A 27,649-nucleotide genomic window follows, 5' to 3' on the forward strand; every position below is an offset into this window, starting at 1 on the left:
CGCTCGTGCTGGTCTCCTCCGCCGGTTTGGACTCCTTCGCAGTCCGCTCTGGGAGGGCGGAGGCGGGGCCTAAAGTTTTTAGGGGCCTGGGGACCGTCGTCGGTCGTTTTGTTCTGGAAAAAGAGCTGGTGGAGGGCGGACGGCTCTCGGTCTGCCTCAGGGTACTGGGGGGCGTTTGCCCCACCCCACCCCGACGCTTCCCGCCTCTGCTCACCGAGAAGCGGGGAAGCAAGGCAGGCGCGCCCCGGATCAAGCCTAATTCGCTCGGGGGTGATTCTGCTCTGGAGGAAGCCCCAACGAGGCGCTATGGGGCAGAGTTCCTGGTAAATTCGCAGAAGGTAACAAACAGACGCAAGTTGAGGTCGGGCCGGGTGTAAAGGAAAAAGAGTCCGTGCAAAGTGGGAAGGAACGAGCGTACGTGTGGAATAGGAAGGCAGGACGCCCAAAGTCACCTCCCTACACAGTTCCCGTAAGAGGGAAAAGTTGAAAACTTTCCTAGTTGCTTCTTATTCCGGCTGAATTAGTTGTGACTCATTGGGAGAATGAAGTGGTTGCGTCTTTCTAATGGATTATATCAGGGGTCTTCAAACTTGGCCCTTTTATGGCTTGTGGACTTCAACTCCCAGAATTCCTCAGCCAGCTTTGCTGGCTGAGGAATTCTGGGAGTTGAAGTCCACAAGTCATAAAAGGGCCAAGTTTGAAGACCCCTGGATTATATCATGCACTCTGACAAAACTTTATGTTTATGTTGCTTCTCTAGGCTGCCTATGCGATTTTGAAGGTTCTACGTTCATAGTCCTTACTGGAAGGTTAGCACTAGTATTTGTTAACGTTAAGATGCCTAGCATGATATATCTTGGATCCTATATGCAGCTTGAATACAGGTATTTTTATTATACCTGTCTGCATTTAGCCCAACAAACAGTTCAACCGTTTAAGCAAGACTGACATATCTTTCTGTTATGGATTGAGTTGTCCCCTGCATCTTCCTAATACATTTCAATGATTTGAATATTGACCTTAGGCATCTGACTTGCTCCTTCTGTGTTCCTTCATCCTTATTTTGTGGTAGTTTGTAATATATTTGGGGAGAGGGAGTGGGATGGAAAACTCTTAAGAGTTTGTTAAAGTTAGAATCTATTGATGGCTATAATTCCTGACTCTTGCTTTTTTTTAAGCTAAGATGGATGATGTAGTCCAAATTGAGAAAAGCTTTTATAATAAAATTAACATGTTCATCTTTAAGGCATAAATATTTTTTTCTTCCGTTCAATCATGTCTGATTCTCAGAAACTGCTTGGACAAGTCGCTGCAGTTTTCTTTGCAAGATTTTTCAGCAGTGGTTTACCATTGCCTTTTTCCTAGGGTTCAGTAAAATGATAGCCCAAAGTCACCCAGCTAGCTTTTCTGCCTAAGGCAGATCTCCTGGTTTCTAGCCTGATGCCTTAACCATTTCACCAAGCTGCCTCTGAAAGGGATATACACAATCCTTTTTTAATGGAAGAATCTGTGATCTTACTAAGGGGACAATATGGGTAGGTTGTAGTCTCTCTCTCTCTCTCTCTCTCTCTCTCTCTCTCTCTCTCTCTCTCTCTCTCTCTCTTTTCCCGCGTAGAATTGACCCGAATGACCAAAGATCCACATACAAACACCCGCGAAAACCTCAGAAAACATATATATATGTGTGTGTGTGTGTAAATTACTAACAAAGAATTAAGGGAGACTGATATGCATTTCAAACTTATTAGTTTTCATCAGTCAGCCATACCCTTCTGAGATTCGAACCAGGTTCGAATCTCAGAAGGGTATGCCTGACTGATGAAAACTAATAAGTTTGAAATGCATATCAGTCTCCCTTAATTCTTTGTTAGTAATTTACATAAATATATGAGCTGTCACCGGTGTGACTACTGCCTGTTTGATGGCCTTCAAGATAGGCTGAAACAGGAAATAAAGATTTGCCCCATGTTTGGGGCCTAGCAAGGTAATCTAAATAGTTAACAAGTATTACACACACACACACACACACACACACACACACACACACACACACACACACACACATACATATATATATATATATATATATATATATATATATATGTTTTCCACCTGTGTATTTACTCCCATCTTAGCTAATAATATTAAAACAATAACTTACAGAAAATCTTTGGCATTTGAGAAGGCTGGATTTGTGAGATGATGACTTAGGTATATGTGTGCAAACTCTGAGTTTAAAATCTTCCGTATTTTTAAAGTCTTAGCATGCTTTGTTTAAAGGGAAACCCTTTAAAAGGAACTGCAGACATCGAGGAGAATATTATTGTGTTGTTTGTGTGATGAAAAGCATTGTTGATGCAAAGAATTTTGGAAATAATTTCCCCAGAGTTCATTTCTGGACATACAATTTTATAAAATATGTCTATAGAAAGGAATAGTACATTTTTTCAAAAAAGTGGTTGCTCAAATAATATGTTTGCATGATTTGTTAATTTGACATGCAATCATAAATATTTATTTATTTATTTGTTTGTTTATTTATTTGTTTGTTTGTTTGTTTGTTTAATTTATATACCGCCCTTCTCCCGAAGGACTCAGGGCGGTGAACAGGGCAATACATAGTAAAAACAAGATACAAAAATTTAAAATTATTAAAAGTAATTAAACAATGGTGCCCGTAATAAATTAGTACAAATTAAAAGTTAAGTTAATTTATAAAACCCAACCCCATTACATCAGGTCAGGCCGGCTTGTTCAAAAAGGTGGGTTTTAAGATCACGCCGGAAGGAGCGGAGATCAGGCGCCATCCGGAGCTCGACCGGAAGATGGTTCCATAAATCCGGTGCGCCCACAGAGAACGCCCTCCCCCTGGGGGCCACCAGTCGGCATTCTTTGACTGGTGGCACCCTGAGGAGGCCCTCTCTGTGGGACCGTACTGGGCGGAGGGAAGTTGACGCCGGCCGCAGGTGCTCTCCAAGGTATTCCGGACCCATGCCATGTAGGGCTTTATAGGTCATTACTAACACCTTGAACCTCACCCGGAAGACAACTGGAAGCCAATGCAGCTCGCGGAGCAAAGGTGTGACATGGGAGTGTCGGGAAACTCCCAACACAACTCTCGCGGCTGCATTCTGCACCAGTTGAAGCCTCCGGGTGGTCTTCAAGGGTAGCCCCATGTAGAGAGCATTGCAGTAGTCAAGACGAGAGGTCACGAGTGCATGAGTGACCGTACGTAAGGCATCCCGGTTTAGATAGGGCCGCAACTGGCGCACCAGGCGGACCTGGGCGAAGGCCCCCCTAGTCACAGCTACTATATGGTCTTCTAGGGAAAGCTGTGAATCTAGGAGGACTCCCAAGTTGCGAGCCCTATCTACAGGAGGTAATAACTCACCCCCCATAGAGAGGGGTGGGATGTCCTGAACGTCCAGAGATGCCGGTACGCACAGCCACTCAGTCTTGTCAGTATATTCAGTCAGTATGTCAAATCACAACCAATTGTGCCTCATTTGTTAAGGTTGACAGAGGGTTATATTTTAGTAAAAAGAAATATAATGCCAGATCATTACCAGCACTAGAGTTAAAAGGAGGTGGTGACCAGCTTTCTTGCTGTTGTTAATTTCCCTACTCTCCATATGTACTTACCTCCAGTTTCTATCTCATGTTCAAAAGCAGCAGAAAGAAACATTTCTCAATTTAGTTCAGACAAGTGGTGCTGTGGTTAAGTTTTGTAAACCTTATAAGCTATGGGTACCAATCGTGGTTAAGTTACTGTCATGGTCACATGGACTGATTTCAGACATGTGATAGCTCAGTCTTAATACAGACCATATAAAGAAATTAAAGCCCAATATTTTCTTCTTGTTCTTTGTTTAAATCATGTCCTGAAAAGGCTTCTGCTATAACTCCAATAATGCTTGAATATGATTTTAAATATTTTTGATGAGTTGTGCTAGGGATCGTTAATTCTGTCCAGAACACTATATGCTGGAGGATTTCTGTGGATATTTATGGCCAAAGAGGAAAAGAGACATCTTTGGTTGATATCTGGATGTTGAATGTACTGTAATCTTTAATATCTTAATGTTCTATTTCAGAATAAATGGATTAACATGATATTTTCCATGAATTAAAACAGTTCCATGTCTTGCTTGGTAAGCATATATTTGTTTTAATCTAGCACATGTTAAGTTTATACTTATATTATATAAATGTTGGAAATATAATAAAGAGATATAAAGAGAATAAGATTCTTTTGTCCATTGCAGAGCATTGCAGAGAAAGGGTCACAACTCTGGTTCACTTTCCAGAATGAAAGCTTTGAAATAGAATCTTCTTTGAACTGTAAGAATATAGCCCCAAATTGTGTTGTAACCCCTCCTCTTACATCTTAATATACATTAAAATGATTATTACATCTTAATATAATGTTCAGGTTCGGGCCCCACAACAAGTTGTTGTATCCCAAACTAAAGATTACAGGGATAAAATTAATAATTGGAAGGGTCACTTTACAGGGTCATAAAAAGGGAGTTACTCGGATGATTAAGTCCAGCATCTCTCATATTTATGTAGCTTTGAATTCAGAGAACTATACTGTAGTTTTGAAAAAGTGTGTTTAATCATGATTTTTAAAAATGGGCTCTTAGATGTCCCTAAACCCACCAAGATGATTTGGTGTGTATTGACTTTAATTCATTATTACTATGCAGTAAGATTGCAGTTTCATATCATAACAGATGAGTGTAGATTAGTGAGTTACATTTTAAAGGCTTTATTTCTCTACTTTCATATTTCTTTTAGGACTGTTCCTGTATTCTACGGACACGAGTTGAATCCATTAGAGTAGAAAAGCAATTGGAAAACATCAGTAGTCAAGACTTGGTAAGATAAAATTCATCTCACTTTAACAGAACCAGTATTATGTTTCCTATTACAATCGTGTCTTCGCTTGTGATAAAATGTCACTTGGCAGTCCTGACTGTCCCCATTGCTGTTGTTAAATGAGAAGTACAGGTCATTAAGAGAAGACCTCCTCGCAACTTTCTGCTGGCTTCCAAAAACCTAAATCAGTGGGGAACCCAGCAGGAAGATGCAACTCACAAGTGACTTGCAAGCAGGCTGGTAACTTGCTGTTGCCAGCAGGGAAGGTCATAAATGGTTATCACATGGCTGCTGGGCAGTGCAACAGCTCTGCAAGTGCAAGGTGGTTGCCAGATCTCAATCATATGACTGTGTGACGGCTGTAACTTTGAGGACCAGTCGTAAATGCCACACATTTAACACCGTTGCAACTTCAAATGATCACCGAATGAGTGGGTTAATAAGTGAGAACTATTTATATATTTGAGAATTATAATTACATACCAAATACATTTTTTGTCCTGTAGAGTATATAGTAGCATTTTAAATAGGATATATTTTTTAGTATTTTGGTTTTAATGGACTTACACTGTATAATATTTTGAGTGAAAAGGGTTGCCTGGCTTTTTCATGGATTGGTTGTTAGAGTGAAAGGTGTACTGTATCTAATCAGCCATATAGGGTTCTTTAGAAATTAAACACACTGAACTTGATAAAAAAATCACACCCCAATTAAAGAAGTTCTTGCCATGAAAAACCAGGCAAAACTGAAAATCAGTTGGTGCTTTTGAAATGATACATAGACAGGAGGAATATTGGCAGATTTTCAAAATTTATGTGAAATGACACCATTTTAAACAATAAAAGTTAATAAATATTTTTGCTATACAGACAGAAGAACTTGCTGTATGTTGGGGCCAATCAACTCAAAGAGGAGATGAACAGATACCATGGTCCTCTGATGTATCACACTATGATCTCCAGGTGGAAATAGGTGATTGTTTTGTGATGGAAAGATGCTCCTATTTTGTCTTAAGTGAGAGATCTTTAGTGTATACTTGAACTGAAGATATAGATAGGAAATTTTACCCTTTGCCATGCCCTGCTGATAGGTCTGAAATATAGTTTTATCTTCATTAATGCTTGTATTTTACAATCTATTTCCATTTAACTTCTTGTCTTGCCTTTGATTTAGCAAGTCTTGATATTGGTCTTTTTTATTCATGATAGCTTCAGTAGTATAAGGATAACTTACATTGTGGAATCGTGCATGAATAATTGTTTTTCAGATGCAATATCTATCACCTCTTTTTTAACCAGAAGAAAATGCATGTTTGCATTCTTTTTCATTGCCTCAGATCCTACTTGAGTGAATAAGATTGGAATATTGCCTCTTCACGATGGTATTACACAAGCATCTTTGTATGATATTAGCACATGGTGCTGGTAATTGATATGAAGATATCTGTTATGCTAATGAGCTGCTTAAGAATTATTTCAAATGAATTTCAATTGGTAATCCCTATTAAAATACTAATTTTGATTCTTATTTCATTTTTTGGTACATTATTGCCTTAAACATTTAATATGCTATACCAATATTCATTGATCTGTTCTGAATACTATGTAAATTTCTAAATTACACTTGGGGTCTATTATTTGATAGTTCCCAGAGCATAATACAGTTAAGGACAGCATTGTTCAGTGACCATTCAAACTTATAATGGTGCTGAAAAATTAGATTTTTGATTGGCCCTCAAATTTATGGCCATTATAGTATCCCCATAGTCACATGCCCACAATTTGGGTGCGTCACAATTGGTTTGCAATTATAACATCGGATGGTTACATGATCACCATTTGTGAGCTTCAAAGCTGGCCCCTGGCAAGCAGAGTCAATGGGGAATCCAGTAGGAAGTTGCAAGTTACAGTCACATGACATTGTGCTTAATAACTGGGGATGATTCACTTAACAATTGTATAGAATTGACATAAGTCTGATGTGGCCATGTGATGTTTCACTTAATGACTGTACTGCTTAGCAACAGTTGCCAGTCCCAATTGTGATCATTAAATGAGGACTATCTGTAATCCTCTTTTTAAAACTGCTTTAGATTGTTTCAACTAGGAAATAGCTTTCAGAATCAGATTGTTGTCTTCTAGTTCAAGTCAGATATTTAATTATGCTTGCTTTGAAAGGTGTTCTTTTTCACAATAGTTGAGAATTTCTGAGTCATAAAAATGATTTATTTATTTACCTTATTTGTGTATCATCCATTCCAAAAGATTATTAGTGAATTAATTAGAATTTTAAGTGGTATATTAACTTTTCTTTATAGGAAAGGGATGCAACAACTTAACTTCAATCTACCTCGCCCGTCATATCCCGACAGGAACACTAGTGGCTGTAAGAATTACAGATCTGGAAAGATGTTCTGAAGAACTCTTAAAAGCTTTACAAGTAAACATGATTTTAAACTTGATATATAATAAGTTGAGACTTTTACCTGTATCCCCATATTCCTAGTAATTCTAGATATGCAAAGAAATCTGGAAATATGCTCATGCAGATTTCATGCATATAGTCTTCTCAAGTAATTTCGGTTTTATATTTCTGACATTATAATGAGCCATCTATTTTTTTCTGATTCAAGGATTGTTTTCAGATCATTAGTGCCTTATAATGAGGTAGGGTAGAAACTAGGAGACTGTGAGTTCTAGTCCTGCCTAATGAAAAATCCAGCTGAGTGACCTTGGGCCAGTTACTCTCAGCCCTAGGAAAGAGGCAAGAGTGAACTACTTCCAAAAAACTTTGCCAAGAAACTTCAGGGACTAGTCCATGAGTCAACAATGATTTGAAAGCGCGCGCACACACACACACACACACACACACACACACACACACACACACACACACACACATTGTCCTATGGCTAAAACTGTATGGAGTACTTCCTGTCTTTTAGATTATTAAAACCTTTCTTTCTCTAGAATGAGGTGATATTATCCCACTTTTTCCGACATCCAAATATCTTGACTTTTTGGGCAATGTTTACTGCTGGAAGGTGGCTTTGGGTTATTTCCCCTTTCATGGCTTACAGTAAGTACTCTGTTTACAAAAATATATCCTTATTATTAAATTCCTTCTGCACATGCAGAGCAATTCAGTTTATTGGTACCTAGTTTGTGCAATCTTTTATACTTCTAAGTGGAATAATTACTTAAAAGGGGAAACCATTGAGACCACCTTTTGAAACAGAATTGCTTCAGTTGTGGGCTTTAGAGGCCAGTGCTAATGTGCTTCTTTGATCATATACATCTATATTCTACCCAGGAGCTCTTCTTGAGCTTCTTTTGAAACATTGCAAAAGATGAATGAATTTGATCATCCTAATTATGGTAGAAAATATCTGGGCCAGCCCTGACCTTCCTATATTTATAAAGATATTATGAGGAATTACTACTAACAACAACTTGCACCTAAACATCGGCAAGACGAAAGAGATGGTGTTAGACTTCCGGAGAAAAAAGGCGGAACCTGCCCCACTTTACATCGGGGAGGACTGTGTAGAGAGAGTTTCCTCCTTTAAATTTCTGGGAGTCTACCTCTGTGAAGATCTGACCTGGAAAGTCAACACAACTCAGGTGGCTAGAAAGGCCCAACAGAGGCTTCACTTTCTTAGGGTCTTGCGGAAGAACAGGGTAGAACAACAGCTAATGACCCTCTTACCGGTCTACTATAGAGAGCGTCCTCTCGTATAGTATTGTGGTTTGGTATGCTGGTCTGACAGCGGCGGATAGGAAAGTATTACAGAGGGTGGTGAGTACAGCACAAGACATTGTGGGCTGTTTCCTGACACCACTGGATGACATCGCCAGGGCTCGTTGCCTTGGAAGAGTGAGGAAGATTCTCAGGGATGACTCACATCCTGGACGGTATCTCTTTACTCTCCTACCATCCGGTGGGAGATACAGGAATATAGCCAGCCGTACCAACAGGCTGAAAAATAGCTTTTATCCGTGGGCTGTTAGGCTTTTAAATGGGACATAATTTTATGCAGAATTGACTTGGGAGGCCGGTGTGTGGTGTAGTTGGTTCAAATGGTGTGGTAGGATGGAGGGTTTGTTGTCACTGTGTGTTGGGGGGAGAGGGCACGGGGGGAGGCTCAGCTAATCTCAATGTACACATGTTGTACCTTGACAATAAAGGTTTATTATAAACCTTGGGCTCTTTTTTTCTAGATTCAGCCAGTTGTCTCCTGAGGACTTACTTCCCTGAAGGCATGAGTGAAGCTTTAATAGGAAATATCCTCTTTGGTGCAATTAGTGGATTGAACTATATGCATCAACATGGTTATATTCACAGGTAATATGGAAGAACTTTATTGGAATCCATCCAAGCTGGAGCTTGAAAAGTTCTATGATTATTTTATCTATTTTCTTTTAGTAGCATTCTCTGATTAAGATGTATGTCCTTACCAAGCATAACAATTTGTTTTCATTTCTCATTCTCAGATGGAATTCCAAAATGCTTTAAAATAGATTAAACCTCCACAAATACTCCAATTATTTTAATATATTGTGTTTGAGTGTATTACAATATGAAACTTTAAGGTATTTTCTGATGAGATGCATGAGCTCATTAAGAGTTCCTTCCCCTGGCCTCTAATTGCTGACTCTTAAATTTTAAGAAGTATTTGACATTTCTAAATACTTTGTGGAGAATTGGCACAAGAGATAGGACAAAAGGAAAGCTTGAGCCATCTGTAGGAGCACTTGTGTATAGCTAAATGATCTCTCTGAATTATTATCACAGTTGTTTGCAGTGAAGTAATATGGACGTGTTCTATACGCTATAACTTCTACTTTAGAAGGGCTTAAGTTACATTATAGAGTTCTAGTAGGTACCCTCAGGTATAAACTGAGTATGTTGAGGTAGCAAGATCCCTACATAGTTTTGTGGAAAACAAATGAACAAATAAAAACATATAATACAATACTTATAGCTTTATTAAAATTAGAACTCATGCAATATTTAAACTCGCATTTTGGGGGAGAAAAGGGGAGGGGAGTCACTAAGCTAATTTTCCTATCAAATATTTAAACTTGAAATCTGGGAGAGGCGGGAAGAGAATTAGAAAAAAATAATGTGAAAAAGTGGGTCACATTAACCTAGAATAATTCTCTTTATGTTGCACTGACCAAAGGATTACTCATATATTTCATATGTGAGTTTTTTTAAAATCTTCCTCAGTACTGGAAAGATTGAGGGCTATAAACTGGTAATGGTTGCCCATGAACCTTTTCTGTTTCATTCTAGCCTAGCCCACAGAGGAAGCCACCCAGTCGCTCTCCATTTTCTCTCTGTGCATGTAATTATAAGCTGAACTTTTTGTATGGTTGGTTAGGGAGGCTTTGTGGGATGAATCCAGCCTGCAAGCCAGTTTTTCATCCCAGGCTTGCAGAGAAGTAGAAAGAAAGAGTTGGTACCTTCTTGGGCTGAGGCCTATTTAACCGATCATTTGAAATTGTCACTTCAAATCAAGGCATCATTTATACAGTATTGAGGTGAGCATCTTTGCTAGATATATCTTCATGTGAATGAGATCTGCTATTTCTTAAGTCAAGAATAATTCTTAACTAAATTCAAGAGTAACACAAGCAAGAGCAGCATCAAGAGGCCGGTGGGTGGTGTAGTTGGTTCACATGGTGTGGTAGGATGGAGGGTTTGTTGTCACTGTGTGTTGGGGGGAGAGCATGGGGGGAGGCTCAGCTAATCTCAATGTTCACATGTACTTTGACAATAAAGGTTTTAATATTTATTATTATTATTATTATTATAAGCAGTATGCTTCAATTCTGTTTCTGATAAATAAAGAATAGTATAACCTTTAAGCTATAGAAAAGATCATAGCTGTTGAGAAGAAACAAACCTACATAGGTGATGTGTCAGAATCTTAATACGTATTTAATAGGATAATTTTTCTAGCAAGACAATTGGGGTTTTATATAATTAATTTGTTTGTTTGTATTTCAGAAGTATTAAAGCTAGCCACATACTGATTTCAGGGGATGGCCTAGTTTACTTGTCGGGCTTAAATCACCTCTATAGTTTAGTCAGCAGTGGACAGCAATTAAAAGCTGTGTATGATTTCCCCCAGTTGAGTACTTCTATGCTTCCTTGGCTGAGTCCTGAATTACTAAGGCAGGTCAGTATATATTAGATTGCATTGTGTGGCTGTGCTTTCCTGCTCTATGTACTGAGTCAGAAATTCATTAAGTATTTAAATTCTACACCCTATAAATTAATCTTAATTATGTTTAAAAAATTCTTTACAATTTTTAAACATTGGCATTTAATGTTTTATCTAAAACTATGCACTATGAATTTTGATGCATTGCAGTTATACTATGATTCCAAGATGTGTATTCCATGTTGTTTAAAATGGTATCTGTATCAGTATAGTCCCGTGTACAATTATCCTTGCCAAATTATTGCTGAAAATTAGGACAAATTACATACCGTATTTTCTAGTGTATAAGACGACTGGGCGTATAAGATGACCCCCTACTTTTCCTGTTAAATTATAGGGTTTGGGCTATACTCGCCGTATAAGACTACCCCACTGTATACAAAGTCTGCTTGGATTGGGTGGGTCAGCTCTCCCTCCCTGCCTGCCCAGCCCTCCCTGTCTCCAAGACGATCCAAGCGGTAGTACGCAATTTTTTTAAAAAAAAATCCCATTTATATCCCGCCCTTCTCCGAAGACTCAGGGCAGCTTACAATATAAAGCACAAATCAATGTGCTTAGCAAGGTACAAAGTACACTTCCGGCATCCAGAGCCTGCCTGCGTTTCTTTAACCTCCACATGCTTCCGACTCTCGACAACTTCAGCGTTGTAAACCTTGCTGCTGTTAGTATCCTGGGTGACTCTTCTCCAAATCCCCTCTACCCCAACCCGGGTGAAAATGCTAACGTGCTCCCAGTGTGTGCCTATCCCTCTCCAACCAACTGTCCCCCCCTCATCCGTATCTGGCTCCAGCGGGCTCGTCCACACGTCCCAGGGCCGCCCTCCAGCAGTCCCCGGCTCTGGTCCATCTGACACTGACGGAAAACAGCCGGCCCTTGCCTCCAGCGCGCAGGCTGTAGCATGCAGTCCTGGCACAGGTCCGTCGGCAGGCAAGGGAACAGCTGGCATGTTTTGTAGTGCCCAGGCTTCCTGTACGGCAAGGCAGACTGGGCTGTCCTCCTGAGTGCCTGCGGGGTCCTCAGCAAAGCCCTGCGATGCAGGCGCATGCAAACGCCGTGAAGCAGCTGGTCGTCGGGTTTGCAGAGCCAGGAACCGACGATCAGCTGATAGTCAGGCTTGCTGATTACGGGCGACCTCCTCCCTTGTTTGTTGGAGCGCCGGGTCATGGAGCGAGCCGTGTGCAGTGTGGGGGGGTGAGTAGGTGAAGCAGGGCTTGTTTTTGGAACGAGACCCCCGGCGTAGTGTCGGGCCCGCAGGGCTCGACAACGGACAGCAATTTTGTGATTCCCTCCCTCTTCCTCCCCCCCTATCAATGAGCTGCCGAGGTTGCCTGCGTGTGTGTATGTGTGGAGGGGTGTTGCCTCTGGTTTTTCCTGTAACATCGGACAATAAAACCGCCCCTAAGCCTAACACCCGGCATATAAGACGACCTCCGACTTTTGAGAAGATTTTCATGGGTTAAAAAGTCGTCTTATACGCCAGAAAATACGGTATGTTGTTACATGTACATAGTAAAATAGTTGTTTTTAATTCCTCTATTTCTGTTGAGAAATAAATTTTTAGTATTACTTTCTGGTAGAAATTAATTTCCAGTATTCTGGAAAATAAATACATTTGTTGAAGTACTTGAGTTGTTCATATAACCCCTTCAGCTTTCTATGAAAGGATATTGTATAAATAATGAAGCACTATCATCTTCATATTAAGATTCTTCTATCCAAAGACTTAAAATATACTTCCCTTACTTCTTTTTTCATTTCATCGTATCATATATGGAAGAAGTTCCCATTTGAAATAGGTGATTTCCATAGATCTGTGTATATTAGTTTATATATTTTAAATATCTTTCTAATATAAGATGACGTACACATCTGGGCACACACATGTACACACTCAGATACAAATATAAAGTAGTCTGCCTGAATCAATCCACTTCTGAATGAAGTCCTCTTTACTGAAAGTTTTACATTGTAACATAGAATATTGGTCCACTTGTAGCTTGGTAGATAAGATTTTTTTTACTTCTCAATCTATATATAATTATTTTTTTAAAAAAAATCTTCCTATTTATTGAATAATTTCATTTGAATGGAGCAACATTTGCTCCAGATTTGGTGAGAAGAATAGACTTATATTTGGATGTATGTGAAAACATCAAGGAGCAAGAGACCAATGTATGTAATACTGCATTTTGCTGATTGCATGTGTTAAAGATGTTTCTTAAAAAACAATTTTCAATTGTTTTTAATTTATTTATCTTGAGAAAGCAGTGTAGACTAATTTTATTTCTTTATAGCTAGAATGTCTTCAAAAACAGTATTTCCATCTGTATTGATATCAAATATTTTGCTGGAAATACAAGAACAAATACATGAATATTTTCATTAAAATGATTTTGATTTATTGTAGCACTGATGGTATAGTTTACATATGAAATCATGAATTTCTTGAACACTTTGAAGATCTTTTGTGAAGTTGCATATCATTGATATTTAAAATAGTTGAATACTGTACAGCCTAATTGTATGCTTCAGAGGTAGTCCTTTTTATTTAGTAGACTAACTTATTCCATATATACAAAAATAGAATTGTACATGGCATGTTTAAATATTTCTCATCTGGGTAGGCATCCATTTCCTAGTGTACATTGACAACCTTTGAACAATTGAGTTTACCTGATAAGTGTTTTCTTCTATAGGATATGCATGGATATAATGTGAAATCTGACATCTATAGTGTGGGCATTACAGCTTGTGAACTAGCTAATGGGCATGTACCTTTTCAGGATATGCCTCGCACACAGGTAAAGCATAAAAATCTCTAGATTAGGTTCTTAATAACTAAGTGAATAACTGTTATTATATCAAGAGCACAAGACACCTCTTAATTCTGACATTTTATGTACCCAGAGTTTCAATTCTCTAAAAATTAGATTCACTTCTCTAAGAAGTATAGTTCTGAGTAAATTTGGTTTGGATATAATGATCTCTCATTTAAGTTCACTGTTTACTTGGTTCATGCAAAGACCAGTCCATGAAGCATTGCTCTTGATTACTTGTTAAATTGTCCTTCCTTGGCAGCAAAGCAATATGCCACTTACCAGTGGAACAGCTTGCCCACCACTGGAACAACTTGTCTTCAGAAGTTGTGGGTGCTTCCTGACTGGAGGTCTTTAAGAAGAGACTGGAGAGCCACTTGTCTGAAAATGGTCCCTTCCAGCTCTATTCTGATTGATTGACTTGGATTTAATTCCCAATGAATACTGAACTGTAGGGAAAACTGCATGTTTTATAACTTTTTCTGATAAATACTTTTGCAAAATTTTATTATTTAATGCAGCCACAATGTACTATTCTTGTGTAAGCGAAGACAGACATTGGACATTTTGCATTCATTTAGTCATGGTGTTTCTTTGCCTCTCTGTTTCAAAATGACTCCAATATTGTCTGTATGTTTCTACCAGATGCTGTTGCAAAAACTTAAAGGTCCGTCTTACTGTCCTTGGGCTATAAACACTTTTTCATGTGGAGAATCTAGGATAAAAAATTCTCAGTCGGGAATTGATTCGGGAATTGGGGAAAGCATGACACGGACAATGACAAGTGAGAGACTACAGACTCCACCTAAAACTTTCTCTCCTGCTTTCCATAACTTGATAGAATTGTGTTTGCATCAGGACCCAGAACAAAGGTAATGCTTTAAAATAATGTGCAAGTTACAGGTTAATTATTTTAAACTGAAATTAGAACTATGTTTTGAAAGCCTGGTTTATATATGAACATCATACATTATTATCTCTCTCTCTCTCGGTTCCCACACGTGGCTGAAGTGCCTTGAGCCCTGTGGGTTAGTGGCTTTGCTGTCTGTGGAGACAGAAGCTGTCCTATAAATTTAGCAACTGGGTGAGATTGTAGAGCCCAAACTTTTCTTCTAAGCTCAGTGAGTTGATCCTTGAAAGGGAAGAAAGGTCTGCCATGTCTTCCTTTGGAACCGTTTACCAGTTGAGCTCCGGATGGCTCCCGACCTTCGCTCCTTCCGACGTGACCTAAAAACATACTTATTTGAACAAGCCGGCCTGGTCTGATGGGTTTAGGGGTATTTTAATATTATTGTATTAACTTATTGAATTGGGCTGTAGTATTTAATTTTTTTTTAAACTTTTGTATATTGTATTTTATTGTATTGCCCTGTACACCGCCCTGAGTCCTTCGGGAGAAGGGCGGTATAGAAATTAAATTATTATTATTATTACCAAATTGTAATTGTCAGCAGGACATCCATGATTACTCATAATTAGCAGAAGACCCATAACAACCCCATAGGGCAGCCACAAAATTAAAAAAAAATATTTTTTTAAAAAAATGTCCGAAATTTCATGAAATCATCAAATTTTGAAATATTATACTATTCTCATGTAAATGTTCAGACATTTTTAAGTGTCATTTTCATATAATTCAATCTCAGGTTGTTGTTTTTCCATGATTGCTGAGCCTTTAAGGAGTAATATATGAAATAATGTATGAGTAGATGATTTAACCTGCATCTTTCATTCCCCATGCTGAGAGGAGTTAATGTGAGCTGGAAAAAATATTTAGATGAACATTTAGAGAGGAACATATTTTTCTATCCAACAGTAATATTTATGTTTTAGTATGTACTGTTCTGTCAATTAAAAGGTGATTATTTTATTTTTAAACTATTAATCTGTTGTAGCAAGGATATGTGTATGGAATACGGTAATTAAAATGGGAAAAATATTGATTCTTCTTTCAATCAACTAATTCTGCTAAAATTACAAGAGAGAAGAAGTAATTGCCAGATCTTTGCAAAGGTTAGATATCTAATCTTTGTTTTTTCCTTCTGGGATATAGGCCATCAGCAAGGGGCCTTTTGTCACATGATTTTTTCAAGCAGGTGAGTTTATTATACATTTTGTAAGATATATTAGCTGTATAAAATCACTAAGGCTTTGGGTCTAGAAAACAGATCAGATGCTGGAAGCTGCAACATCTTTGATTTGAACAGGAAATATCTGTTTGGAGCAGTTTGAGTTTAATATATAAATTTGTGCACTGGTGAAATAACGTATTATGCCTTTTCTGCAAGTTTGATTTGTGTATAATAGGTGGTGTCCACTTATAAGTCCTGTTTGAGATTAAGGTGTTGCCTTTCTGATTTTGGTTACCAAACTGCAATTTAGAGTCTGCAACATTTGTTCCAGTTTAGTTTTATTTTAAAGAACCCATAGTATCATATCCATGGTAGGCAATACTTATATTTGCTTGCCTTGCCCCACCTGCAGAACTGAGATAGCTGCTGGCATAAACACAGCTATTTTATAGAGCCAGCCTTTTTTCTTTTGAAACACATGGTTGGGGATAAACAAAATATTGCATATTTTATAGTGTGTGTTTACATTGGAATTCCACTATTATAAAATGTTTCTTCATTACAAATACTGTACACATATCATTCTGAACAGAGAGAAAGGAGGGGGCTTATAGCCTAATTCAGGAAATGCACAATACTACTATATTGCTATTTATAAAATCACAAGCACCTTGGATAATATTCAGTATCACAAGAGCTCAGCTATGATTCTGCAACAATTTAAATTCCTTGTCCAGTTCCCAGCGCATTCCCATTATGTATGGATCATTCAAATATCTTCTGTTAGGATGGATACTTGCTCCTCCATATATTTTGTTCAAAGAGTTTCCTTTTCACCTCTCAATCTGAAAAAAAAACACCTTTTTTAGCAATTAAGGACAATATAACATCATATCTTCTGCAGTATGGATTACTTATTTGTATCTTTCTGCATAAATGAATTACAATTAATATTCTGTCTTTCACTCTGGGGCTCAAGGTAGCCTGTGTGGCACTCTTGCCTCTATTTTTCATTAAATTGTAATTATTTGCATTTAGGGAAAAGGAGATAAGCATAAACTGTTGACTGAAGCAGTGATTCTTAAATTATATGACCCAATTACTGATTTTTCCTATCTTGAATAATGTCATTATCCCCACAAAAAAATGCCATACTCCATGGTTTTTCACAAGAATCTTGGCAGTGAGTCCGAATTTCATCCTTGATTCAAAAACAAGTAATTACAAATTTCCTCATTACCCTGAGGCTATTCCCAAATTATCCCCCAGTTTAAGAACCACTGGATTAAAGAATGGCTATTTTGTCTGAATTTATAATGAAATTGCCATCTTTAATCAGGCCTATTGAACAACCTATCCGGAAGTAGCCCTTGATTTTCATAGTCTCTTATTAGCAATCACTGTTTTTATGAGCTTAGTTAGTAGCAATAATTAACATTTTGGCAAGAAGAACTTGCATTGTATTTCCATAAACCTCTGAGATGGTATTCGTAATTGTTTTAATAGATGTGTGATGTAAGGTCATTATTCCAATGACTGCTTTCTCAATTTTCAGGTGAAAGAAGACACAAAGAGTTCATTACTTTCACTCTTGCCTCCTGCTATCAAATGTAGTCAGTCACAAATACCAACAGTGCATTCAGCTGCCATCTGGAATAAATCTGAATGTAGGTTGCCAAATGAGAAAAAGATATATTGGGAATTTTAGGAGTACTAAAACCATACAGCCGGCCCTCAACTTACAACCATTCAATGACCATTCAAATGTTAACAACAGAACTGAAAAAAGGGACTTATAACTTGGTCCTCGGATTGGCAACCGTTGCAGCATCCCCGTGGTTGTGTCATTTCTATTTGTGACCTTCCCAGTGAGCTTCTGACCAGCAAAGTCGGGGAAGCCAGATAACCATGGTGGTTCATTTAACAACCATAGCAAAAAAGGTCATTAAATTGGGCATTTCACTTAACAACTGCCTTACTTAGCAATGGAAATTCTGGTCCTAATTGTGGTATAGGACTCCTATACTTCTTTGGAAAATAATGTGATTTACTTGCTGCTGTTGTCAAAATAGTTTTTGTTTTGGTATACTTGAAAATGCTAAAAGTTTATACAGATGATGCTATCCAGAGAGAATTTTTTTCAAAATGGTATGAGAATTTATTAATCTTTACTAATTGAATTGCAAAGATATCTGTACAGCTCTTTACATCTTTGTTACATCTGAACTGTAACGGTATCCATTTGCATAGTAAAAATTTGCTTGGAATGGCATATACCATTACAGTACTTATGTGCTATGACTACCTTCCGAATATTAATCTGAAATATTGTTCCATTCTTTAATATATTGTTAATCACCTCTTTATCATCAAGTTTATATCAAATATATAACTTCATTAAAATGTGTCTTTTCCTTGCAAAAAATATCAATGTGGAAATCTCTGAGAGCTCTGGATATCTACTACATAACTTTCAGTGGTTGTTGAAGTAGCCAACACTGTAACTTGAAGAAAGTAGCTGTTTTTAAATGGAACGTGTGTCTTTGAGAAATCAAATTAAGGAAAAAATAATTTGCCAAAGAAAAGCTTGAAATTACTTGACTTAATACTTAAGAATACTGCTTAATTTTCATAGCTTTAATTGTGGTCTGCTGTTCTGGGAATATAAATATTCATCCTTTGAATAAGTAGCCATAATTTGAACCAAAATTTGTAGGACTAATGTAAAAGTAATCTGTATTATTTAGACAATTCACAAGAACTATTGGCTATAAAGTTCTGATGAACCACATGAATACAATGATTGCAACAACATAGGAACTATTAGCCTCCTGCAGCAAACTATATTGTGAAACATGAGCATCTACCAATAGATTGTGATTTGTAGCCCATTGTCTTTCCACTTCTTAGCTCCAGGGTCAGTGAAAGAACAAGAAGTCTGGTTAATATTTCCCCCCATTTTTTGGGGGGAAATGGTGACTTCTCACTCATCACTTTCTTTGTAGCTTTGCTTTTTCTTGAGAAAGTTCAGTCCTAATTACAAATAGAAAATATAAAGGAACAGAAAAAAAAGGCTGCTTTCTGTGAATAGTACTGTGAATAATTGAATAAAGTAAACCTAAATTCTTGTTACCTGTACAGCATATTTTTGGAAGTTTAATATTTTATTAATGATTTTTCAATAATGTACATTCTATTTACTCATGTAAAAATAGAAAATAATTTTAAGTATACAACCTTATCTAGCATCGCAAGTGAGTGGCCTTTTAACTATGAAACTACTGAAGGAAAAGTATGTATTGCCAACCTAATTCTGACAAATTTAATTGTAATAAAATATTATTTAATAAAGATCATTTGAGTGAATGTCACCTTATTTCATGCTCATCAATAAGAGACTATACAATGCTAGCATATTTAGAAGCTCTATTGTTTTAGGCAGATTGTCAAGTAAGCATAGGATAATATCCTAGAACTATTTTGAGACCAGTGCCTAATTTTGTCTGTAGCAAAATAGTAGAAAAACAGGTTAACCTAGAGAAAACTCCACTGTATTTGTAAGTGGGTCCTAATGCAAAGAATACATAAAAAATCTAGTGAAAATTTACCAGTGTTCTTTGGCTGTGTCAAGAAATGTCTATTTTTGTCAGGAATAAATGTGATGATTTTCAATATATAGTAAAGATATTTTGAAACTTTAAACTTTATGCTAAATCATGTATTTTATATGGGTGGTTCTCAATTTATGAACTTAGCAATTGTTTGCAGTTACAAGAATGCCTGGAAAGCTGCTTACAATCCGATCTTGAACTTATGATGGCACGCATGGGCACACATACACAGTCATGTGATAGCACTTTGGGTGCTTAGCAACTGGCTCACTTTTACTGCCATTTGTTGGGTCTTGCTGTCACATGACTAGGATTTTTATGGTTTTTGTCAATTTCTGTTGTTTATTTCAAATTCCAGCAAAAAAAAGCCTATTAAGGAAAATAATAGATTGGTTTAAAAACCAGTGCTTGTTTAACAGTTGTGGCATTTGCTTAACAATTACCAAAGAAAATGCTTAAAAATCAGGTCCACTCATGTGATGCTTCAACTTACAACTATAATTTTACAACCATAATTCCGTGCTCACTTATGCTTGTATATTAAGTAGATATTTTTGTCACAAATGGTGATTACTGAACTTACGGCAAAAAGCTTAAATCTGTTTTCAACTTCAAACTGGAATTAGTATTTTTTTTCTGTTTTCTTATTCATAATCAAGTATTTTTCACATTTTTTCCCTAAGTGTATCAAAACTTTGTATTAAAACACTTGTGAAAAAGAAAAGGTTTGGTCCTAAAGGTACACTACCATGTCAGTTTGTAAATACATGATAAGAGTCACCATTTTATCACTTCAACATGATACACAAATTCCTCCTTGAAGTCATAACTGAAAACTAGTTTTTGTTCTAAATCTAACCATAGATTTCAGTCACAAGCAGCTGTTTTATCAGGAGTAACTAAACTGATACTTCTTTCATGATCCCTTTCAGAATAGGAAACAAATTTGGTGTTCCACTTTTGGGACATTAGTTTCTAAAATCTTTTCTTTCCTGATAGTTTCTTTTCTTGTGACATTTAGTTTTCGTGACTTTTGATTTATAGGTCAGTTTTAATTCTTTTATGGTAGTTTAAAGTCTTTTTATGGCATAAACTTTTATGGATTAAATAACATTTCATTGGATCTTTAAAGAATAGGCATACAATTTAATCGAGATGAGGGAAGAGAAAATGGAGGAAAGTGGAGTAACAGAAATTACATGCAATAAAGAAACAAGCATACAGTAAAAGTCATTTCAATGAACATTAACAGGTGGTTAATCTGTAACTGAGTCTAAGTGGTCAAACATTCAGCACATATGCTTTGAATCTATAGGTTAACCTTCAAAAACTTTAGTGAGCTTCTCCCCCCAATACCTTCCTATTCAGGCATAAAAAGGTAAAGGTTCCCCCGCACATGCGTGCTAGTCGTTTCTGACTCTAGGGGCCGGTGCTCATCTCTGTTTCAAAGCTGAAGAGCCAGCGCTAGTCCGAGGACATCTCCGTGGTCATGTGGCCGGCACGAGTAGACGACAAAGGCGCACGGAGCACTGTTACCTTCCCACCATAGTGGTCCCTATTTTTCTACTTGCATTTTTACGTGCTTTCAATCACTTATATACCGCTTCATGGTCTTGTACAGCCCTAAGCGGTTTACAATGTATATTGCCCCCAGCAATCTGAGTCCTCTTTTTACCAGTCTCAAAAGGATGGAAGGCTGTATCAACTTTGAGCCTTGGTAGGATTAAACTCCTGGCAGTGGGCAGAGTGAGCTTGCAATACTGCATTCCAACCACGGCACCACCACAGCATACCCCTACTGAACAGTGTCAATGCTGCAAACATTGACATGTTTTTGCACTGACAATGTAAGAGACAGCCTTTTGTTTAAACTGCTTTGCTTTGAATCCTGGAGGGAATTTTCTAACGACTATTTTGAGATTAGAAAAGCCCGCGTACAGAATGGGAAGTGAAACCTATGTAAAACTAATTGTATAATGTGATTTATGATGTGTAGATAAGGGCGGGGATTGTGTGTGTGTTACAATGGGTTTGGGGGGAGGAGATTTCAGATTCTGACATCCCTCCATGAGTGCCGATGTTTCATTTCATTATTAAGACTTTTTAGATAACAATGCTTGCATTTTGTTTGGACTGTCTCATTTATCAGAACCATGACACAGAGCTGTCAATCCTTGGTTCTCAGACCACCATTGTGACTCATTAAGAATAGTGAGATGATGTTGTGGCAAAGAATGAGAAAAGCAAGCAACAAAAATATCTGAAGAATCAAGTCATACATGTGCTGTCCTATGTGATTAGGAGTGGCATATATGATACTTTCAAATCAGTCTTGATTCCTGGTGAATATGTAGACAAGTACATACAATTTTCTTGGTAATATTTTGCAGAAGTGATTTGCCTTCCCTTCTTTCTAGGGCTGAGTGACTGGCCCAAAGTCACCCAGCTGGTTTGGTATTTAAGCCAGGACTAGACCAGTCTTCCAGTGCTTATCCCAATGCTTTTAACCATTATATCAAATCAACTATAGAGTGACAAATATACCCTAGCAAATAATAAGCAGTTTCTAATTTTCTATCTCTTTAGTTCACATATTTTTATTAGATTTTTATCCTACTTTTACTTTATATGTAATTCAAGGTGAATATACCTAATATTCCTCCCTCCTCCTTTCCCCCCACAACTACTCTTCACAGGGTTCTTCTGGAGAAAAAGGAATATTGGGTATGTTTACCACCTTATTTATAAAGTAATAAAAGCAGGGGAGAGGGAAGCATTCATTGACATGGAGTCAGATATAATCAGAATTTTGAAAATAATTATACAACTTGGACTGAATAGGTGATGTGAAAGTCCTGGAGGTTTTTTGGATCTGGATGGGGAGGAATAAGTTTAGATAGCAATCCTTGCCAGATGGTTTTGAACTGGATTTGATTTGGAAGATATCCAATTCTAAGAATATTACATCTTTGATTCTGGGCATCAGGAGATTATGCTTTCCCATACTAAGCTACCTCATAGCAGACTTTTAGCTTCTACTCAGACAGTAGGTGTGAATGTGGCCAAGGAGATAAGACACATATAGTAATTTCATCTGATGTGCCACATAGACACATTTATAGACAATGCTTATGTAATTTCTTTAAGAGTCAGCAACAATTGGAATGGCATGTTATCAGGCACATATTACAGAATTAAAAACCTATTAGCTTGATTCAAAGAATAATTGACCAAATAAAATTTGTTTACAAGGTTGTAATCTAGGAGTTCCACGTTGCAATCTTAATTAAATAAAAAGGTCTTGGCATCCTGGATCAATGAAAATAACAAAATAACAAAAATAACAACTGCATTCAGCAGAGCAAGCAGTCTTTGGGAAGAAATCATGTTTCAGTCCAGTCGTTGATTAGTATGAGTATTGTAGTCCAGTAATTTTCAAAAGCATTAGGCTGGGACAAAAAGCAGAATAGCCTTTTTATTAATAAATAAATAAATAAGGTTGCTTTAGTAATAATTCAAATAAGTTTTCAAGCTTTCTGAACTAAAACGTACTAAGAGCATTTTATTTTTTATTATGACCAGGGGAAAATAATAACCCAAAAGCACTCTCATAGGCTGGTTGAGGATCAGAAGGCTAAGATTCATCCATTATTTGGGGGTCTGGAGTTCTGCCTCAATATTTTGTGGAGAATCTTAAGAACAACTTCCAACTGCTCAGGTGTCATTTTTAAGATTTGATCCTGGTTGTTGAGCATGTCAAACATCATGCCTGCTTGATTTCTTGGAGTTTCCGGTGCAGAAGGAAATGGTCGAAGTGCATCTTTGGACATGAGACCAGCAACATTTGGAGCAGAATTTGATCTTGCTTGGCTGCAGCTCCCTTCCTCAACGCCTTGTAAATCAACAAGTGCTCTTTCAATTGCTTTTTCAAGATGCTTATAAGTTTCCAAATCTAAATCTTCAATGGCAATGGAATTCTAAGCATTGAAATAAAAAAATGTATGCATGTATCATCATGATGCTAAATCATACAAAGGCTTTTACATAAACTAGGAAGTATCCTTATTGTATCACTAAATTGCATTATTTTTACCTTTTCGGGTACCTTTATTTCATCTATCATATTCATCACACCATCCTTCGGGAGATAGGGCGGCATATAAGTTCCAATAATAATAATAATAATAATAATAATAATAATAATAATAATAATAATAATAATAATAATAATAATAATAATAATAATAATAATTAATAATAATAATAATAATAATAATAATAATAATAATAATAATAATAATAATTAATATTTGCCTTAAAATTAGCTAAGAAAGCATCATCTTGCATCCAACCTGTGGCGGTAAAGTTTCTATTCTGAAAACCTCTAATTCTGAAAGTTTGTCTCTGTGGCTTTTCAAAAATCTGCTACAGAGATATTTAGATTTTACAGTCCTTCAGGGATTATAAATTTAATAAACAGAACTGTTTTGACTAGAATTATATAAAAAGTGCACATTCTGCAAGAAAACATATTGTCGTTTTGCCTGAAAAAAACGAATACAAGTTTTCCTTATATAAGGAAGTGCTTCCCAACTGGTAGCCCAGGTATATTGGAGGAATTCCCAGAACTCCTATCAAGCATCCTTAAATTATGGTAGTTCTAACACAACTGGAGGGGCCAAATGTCTTTTTAAAAGTTAAAACTCCAATACTTATGGAGATATTCTAGAATTGTAGAAATGACTAGTTCTTATTTTTCTCATCTCACAAGCCAAATGTTCTGCTCATTTTTTGTTTTTAAATAGTGGCCTGTGGGCCCGACTTACTTTGAGTTTATACAATGCATTAGAGAATATAATCCATCATTTTCAAGAACAAAGCTGATTATGTTCTTACCAATGAATTTGCTTTTGTATGTCCAGTAGTAGGAAATTTAATTGTAGGTGGTTTTTCTTGAACATTTTTTAATAGTTGTGAATCGGATAAGGCAGCAGTCTTGCCAAATGATTTTTTTTGTTTGATTTCATGATCATGTTTCTTCTCAGGCTTCTGTTTCGTGCTTTCCTTTTTTACACCACTCACAGATAATAGTGTTTTTGAATCCTTTTTGTTTTCTGTCGTGCTCGATTTTTTAGAAGGCAACTCGCCATGTTTTTTCCCATGTTTTTCTTTTAAAACTTCCTTAGAGGTTCGGCTATGTGCTTTTTCCTTTTTGGCTGAAGGATTCGTCCCTCCTTGCTGGTGCAATGCCGCATCCTTCTTTCTGTCAGACTTCTTGGTTTTGGTTTTGTGATGATGCTTGCAAGCTGGCTTTGCTTCTTCCTCAGACTCTGGGTGTAAAAAGAGAAAAGTCTGAGGGTTCACTGGAAAGGGAGGCTTGGAAGGATAATTAGGAGATTTGGAAAGATAATTTTTAATTTCAGTTTGGGCTCCAATGTCATGCGCACTCAAAAAAGAGGAAAAGGCAAATGGTTCAGATATTTTCCTCAATGGTTCTTTCTGGGGCTTATCTTGTGGTATTTCTTCATAGGACCTTCTCTTCAAATTTGACACCTCCAGATTATCAGGGTAACCTGGGAATCTGTAACGTTCTTTTTTACAAGTGTGTTTCACTTTTTTGCAACCAGATGTCTGGGTTTCTTGGTTTTTTGTTTGTACTTCGAAAATACTGTTCATAAGACCACCTAGATTTTCCTTTTTACATTTTTCACTTGCAGTTGATGTATGAGGAAGGTTTTCATGTGAAGGATGTTTTGCTTTGTCAGGTAAATCGACATCGGTAATTTTTGAAATGCTTTCAATACTTGATATAGATGCATCATGATCCATATCCTTCTTATCAATTTCTTTGCTAATCTGAGTTTGGGAACTGGTTGGTACAGGAAGCTTTTCGAAACTTTTTTGCAAAACGGATGCTAAACCTTTCACTTCTAATTCCGAAAGTTGCTCTCTGTGACCTTCTTTCAAGAGTCTGCTACAGAGAGACTTTAGATTTTGCAGTTCTTCTTCAGAGAACCTATCTTGTAGATTATGAGTTACATGGGATATTTGCTGTACACTTTGCCCTTCTTTAGCTAAATCTGGTCCTTTCTCTGCCCTGAGTGCTGTTTCTTTGGCTACAACTGGAAACACCGTTTCGAGTATTTTTTTTAACTCTTCCTGTGTGATCAGTCCAATTTCTGAAATTCTCTCTGAGAGATGGTCTTGGATTTTCCTGTTCAATGCAGACTTTAAATTGGCAATTTCGTTCTCGGAAAGGGCCTCAAAAAGATTCTGAATACTTTTGCTTAACACACTGTCATCAAAACTCTCATTAGCTTTCTCCTTCAAGTCCAAGGACAACTTCTGACACACAGTTTCCAGGTCTTCTTCACTTAATCCAGTTTCTGAAAGTTTATCCTTAAGGTGGTCCTGAATACTTTTGCTTAAAAATGATTTTAAACTTTTTATTTCTGCTTTTAAAATCTTTTGAAGGAGGGTATCGTGGGGGGAAACATGTTTTGTTATATTAGCTGTTTCGATGCTGAATGGTAACTTTACTCTAATGATTTCTAATGATGTTTTTGAGGATACATTTTTTAAATCCAATTTTAGTTCTTTCACTGGACTAGTTTGGCTTTTAAGAGGAAATAAAATAGGCTCATCGTGATTATCTTTTCTGCCTTCATATAAATCTGTCTCTGTAAATATTGGCTTCCTTTTGTGACTTTCTTTATTATCGAAGGATTCAGATTTGGAAAGTTCTCTTATATCACTCTCACTTAATGGCTTTATGGTTATTATTTCAGTTTGTGAAGTTACTTCTTTTGATAAAGCTTTCTTGAGCAAATCACTAGAACTCTGGAGAGAAACCTGGTTCTCTGCTATCACCATATCTGGGATTATCCCTTTTTCAGACAATTTTCCTATAAGTTGAGCCTGCAAATGTTGACTTACAACATCTTTCAGTTCACTAATGTCTGATTCTGGAAATGTATCTGTAGCACTAGTTCTTATTTCCTTCAAAGAACGTTTTTCTCTGTCATCTAATGGGCTGCTGTCTTCTAATTCTGGTCCTGAAAGTCTCTCTGCAACTAGGTTTTCAATGTTTTTGCTCAAAAGTGATTTAAGTGCTACCACTTTTACAACTTTATCAACAAGAAAAGTTTCGAGAGAGTTTTTGAAGTAAACATTAACCTGTTTTATTTCCGCTTCTGTTAGTTTATCTCCTTGTGGCTTTAATTCAGATGTTATAGTTGATGGCTTTATTGCTTTTTCAGTGTCTGCTGTAATGTTTTTGTCTTCCTCTTCCAAATCATTTTTTTCCCCAAGGAGTCTTAATATTGACAGTTGATCACTACTTCTGATTAATTTGGGATCTAAGCCATTATCTAATTCTGTCAAAGGCAGACCTGGAGGTGGATCCTGGTCTTCTTGTTCTTTGAAATCAACAGGTGTGTATGTTTTTTCTAAAAGAATGGAATAGTCTACTGTGCCTTTAGTAAGCTCAGGTGGCTGTACTTTACAAACACGTCTCAAGAAGGGTTCAAACTTGCTTCTATTAAAAAATGCATCTTGGAACTGCAATTTAAAGAGAGAATGGTAGAACTAAGAAATTTTGAAATCTTGATTATAAATAATAATATATATAAAATGTCTTCTTTGCCAGAATTTGAAATATATTTACAAATAGCTTTGTACCATATAATATCAATCTTGTTAACTCTCAAGACTTTTTTCTGCTATGTATTCAAGATGGACTGTAATTAATATGTGTGGATATTAATTACAGGTCACCACCCAGCACAGATCAACTCCGTTGCCGAGACACTCATCTCCAGAACAAAACACCTAGCTGACGAACAACACCTAAAAACCGAACTACACACTCTCACTAATGTACTAACAGCCAATGGATTCCAAAGAAACACAATTACCAACTTAATCCAAAGAGAGACACCCACAAAAACCCAAGACAGAGAACAAGAAAATGGCAAAGCCCTCCTCCCATACTTAAAAGGGACCACAGACAGAATCAGCAAGATCCTCCAAAAACA

The 27,649-nt window shown here is 37.0% G+C and overlaps 2 protein-coding genes and 1 long non-coding RNA gene across 4 annotated transcripts in view; 1 reads left to right on the plus strand and 2 right to left on the minus strand.

Moving 5' to 3' along the window:
• The first annotated feature begins 49 nt into the window (after nt 1–49).
• On the plus strand, nt 50–17,792 carry STRADB (STE20 related adaptor beta). 2 transcript variants are annotated; one of them, XM_083379528.1, is made up of 12 exons: nt 56–338; nt 4,095–4,151; nt 4,801–4,881; nt 5,752–5,854; nt 7,200–7,321; nt 7,852–7,960; nt 9,103–9,226; nt 10,898–11,069; nt 13,811–13,915; nt 14,576–14,802; nt 15,984–16,026; nt 17,558–17,792. In XM_083379528.1, the coding sequence occupies exons 2-12, from the start codon at nt 4,140–4,142 to the stop codon at nt 17,708–17,710; spliced, it is 1,251 nt and encodes a 416-aa protein (XP_083235654.1). In that variant the 5' UTR covers nt 56–338; nt 4,095–4,139; the 3' UTR covers nt 17,711–17,792. The 2 variants fall into 2 exon arrangements, with proteins under 2 accessions (XP_083235655.1, XP_083235654.1); XM_083379529.1 differs by lacking the exon at nt 13,811–13,915 and having other exon boundaries at nt 50–338.
• On the minus strand, nt 16,324–17,526 carry LOC310650796. The gene is made up of 2 exons (XR_014494434.1): nt 17,477–17,526; nt 16,324–16,847 (listed from the first exon to the last, which is right to left on the minus strand). It is a non-coding gene; the product is annotated as an uncharacterized lncRNA (long non-coding RNA).
• Nucleotides 17,793–20,745: 2,953 nt separating the features above from the next.
• The window catches only part of LOC310650792 (uncharacterized protein), a 29,609-nt gene continuing 22,705 nt past the window's right edge, over nt 20,746–27,649 (minus strand). Inside the window, exons 9-10 of the mRNA XM_083379527.1 lie at nt 24,510–27,173; nt 20,746–23,590 (exon numbers count right to left, since the gene is read on the minus strand). Coding sequence (XP_083235653.1) covers nt 23,255–23,590; nt 24,510–27,173 — 3,000 coding nt within the window. The 3' untranslated portion in view covers nt 20,746–23,254. The remainder of the gene's footprint in view (nt 23,591–24,509; nt 27,174–27,649) is intronic.

Source organism: Vipera ursinii, assembly GCF_947247035.1.
Source record: "Vipera ursinii genome assembly, chromosome: 1".
NCBI classification, from domain to species: domain Eukaryota; kingdom Metazoa; phylum Chordata; class Lepidosauria; order Squamata; family Viperidae; genus Vipera; species Vipera ursinii.

What these genes read in the sequence shown, in the direction of transcription:
- STRADB (XM_083379528.1), top strand. An exon ending in AACTCTTAAAAGCTTTACAA is followed by an intron (nt 7,322 to 7,851) that starts GTAAACATGATT and finishes TTCTTTCTCTAG; the next exon opens with AATGAGGTGATATTATCCCA. An exon ending in CATCAGGACCCAGAACAAAG is followed by an intron (nt 14,803 to 15,983) that starts GTAATGCTTTAA and finishes TCTGGGATATAG; the next exon opens with GCCATCAGCAAGGGGCCTTT.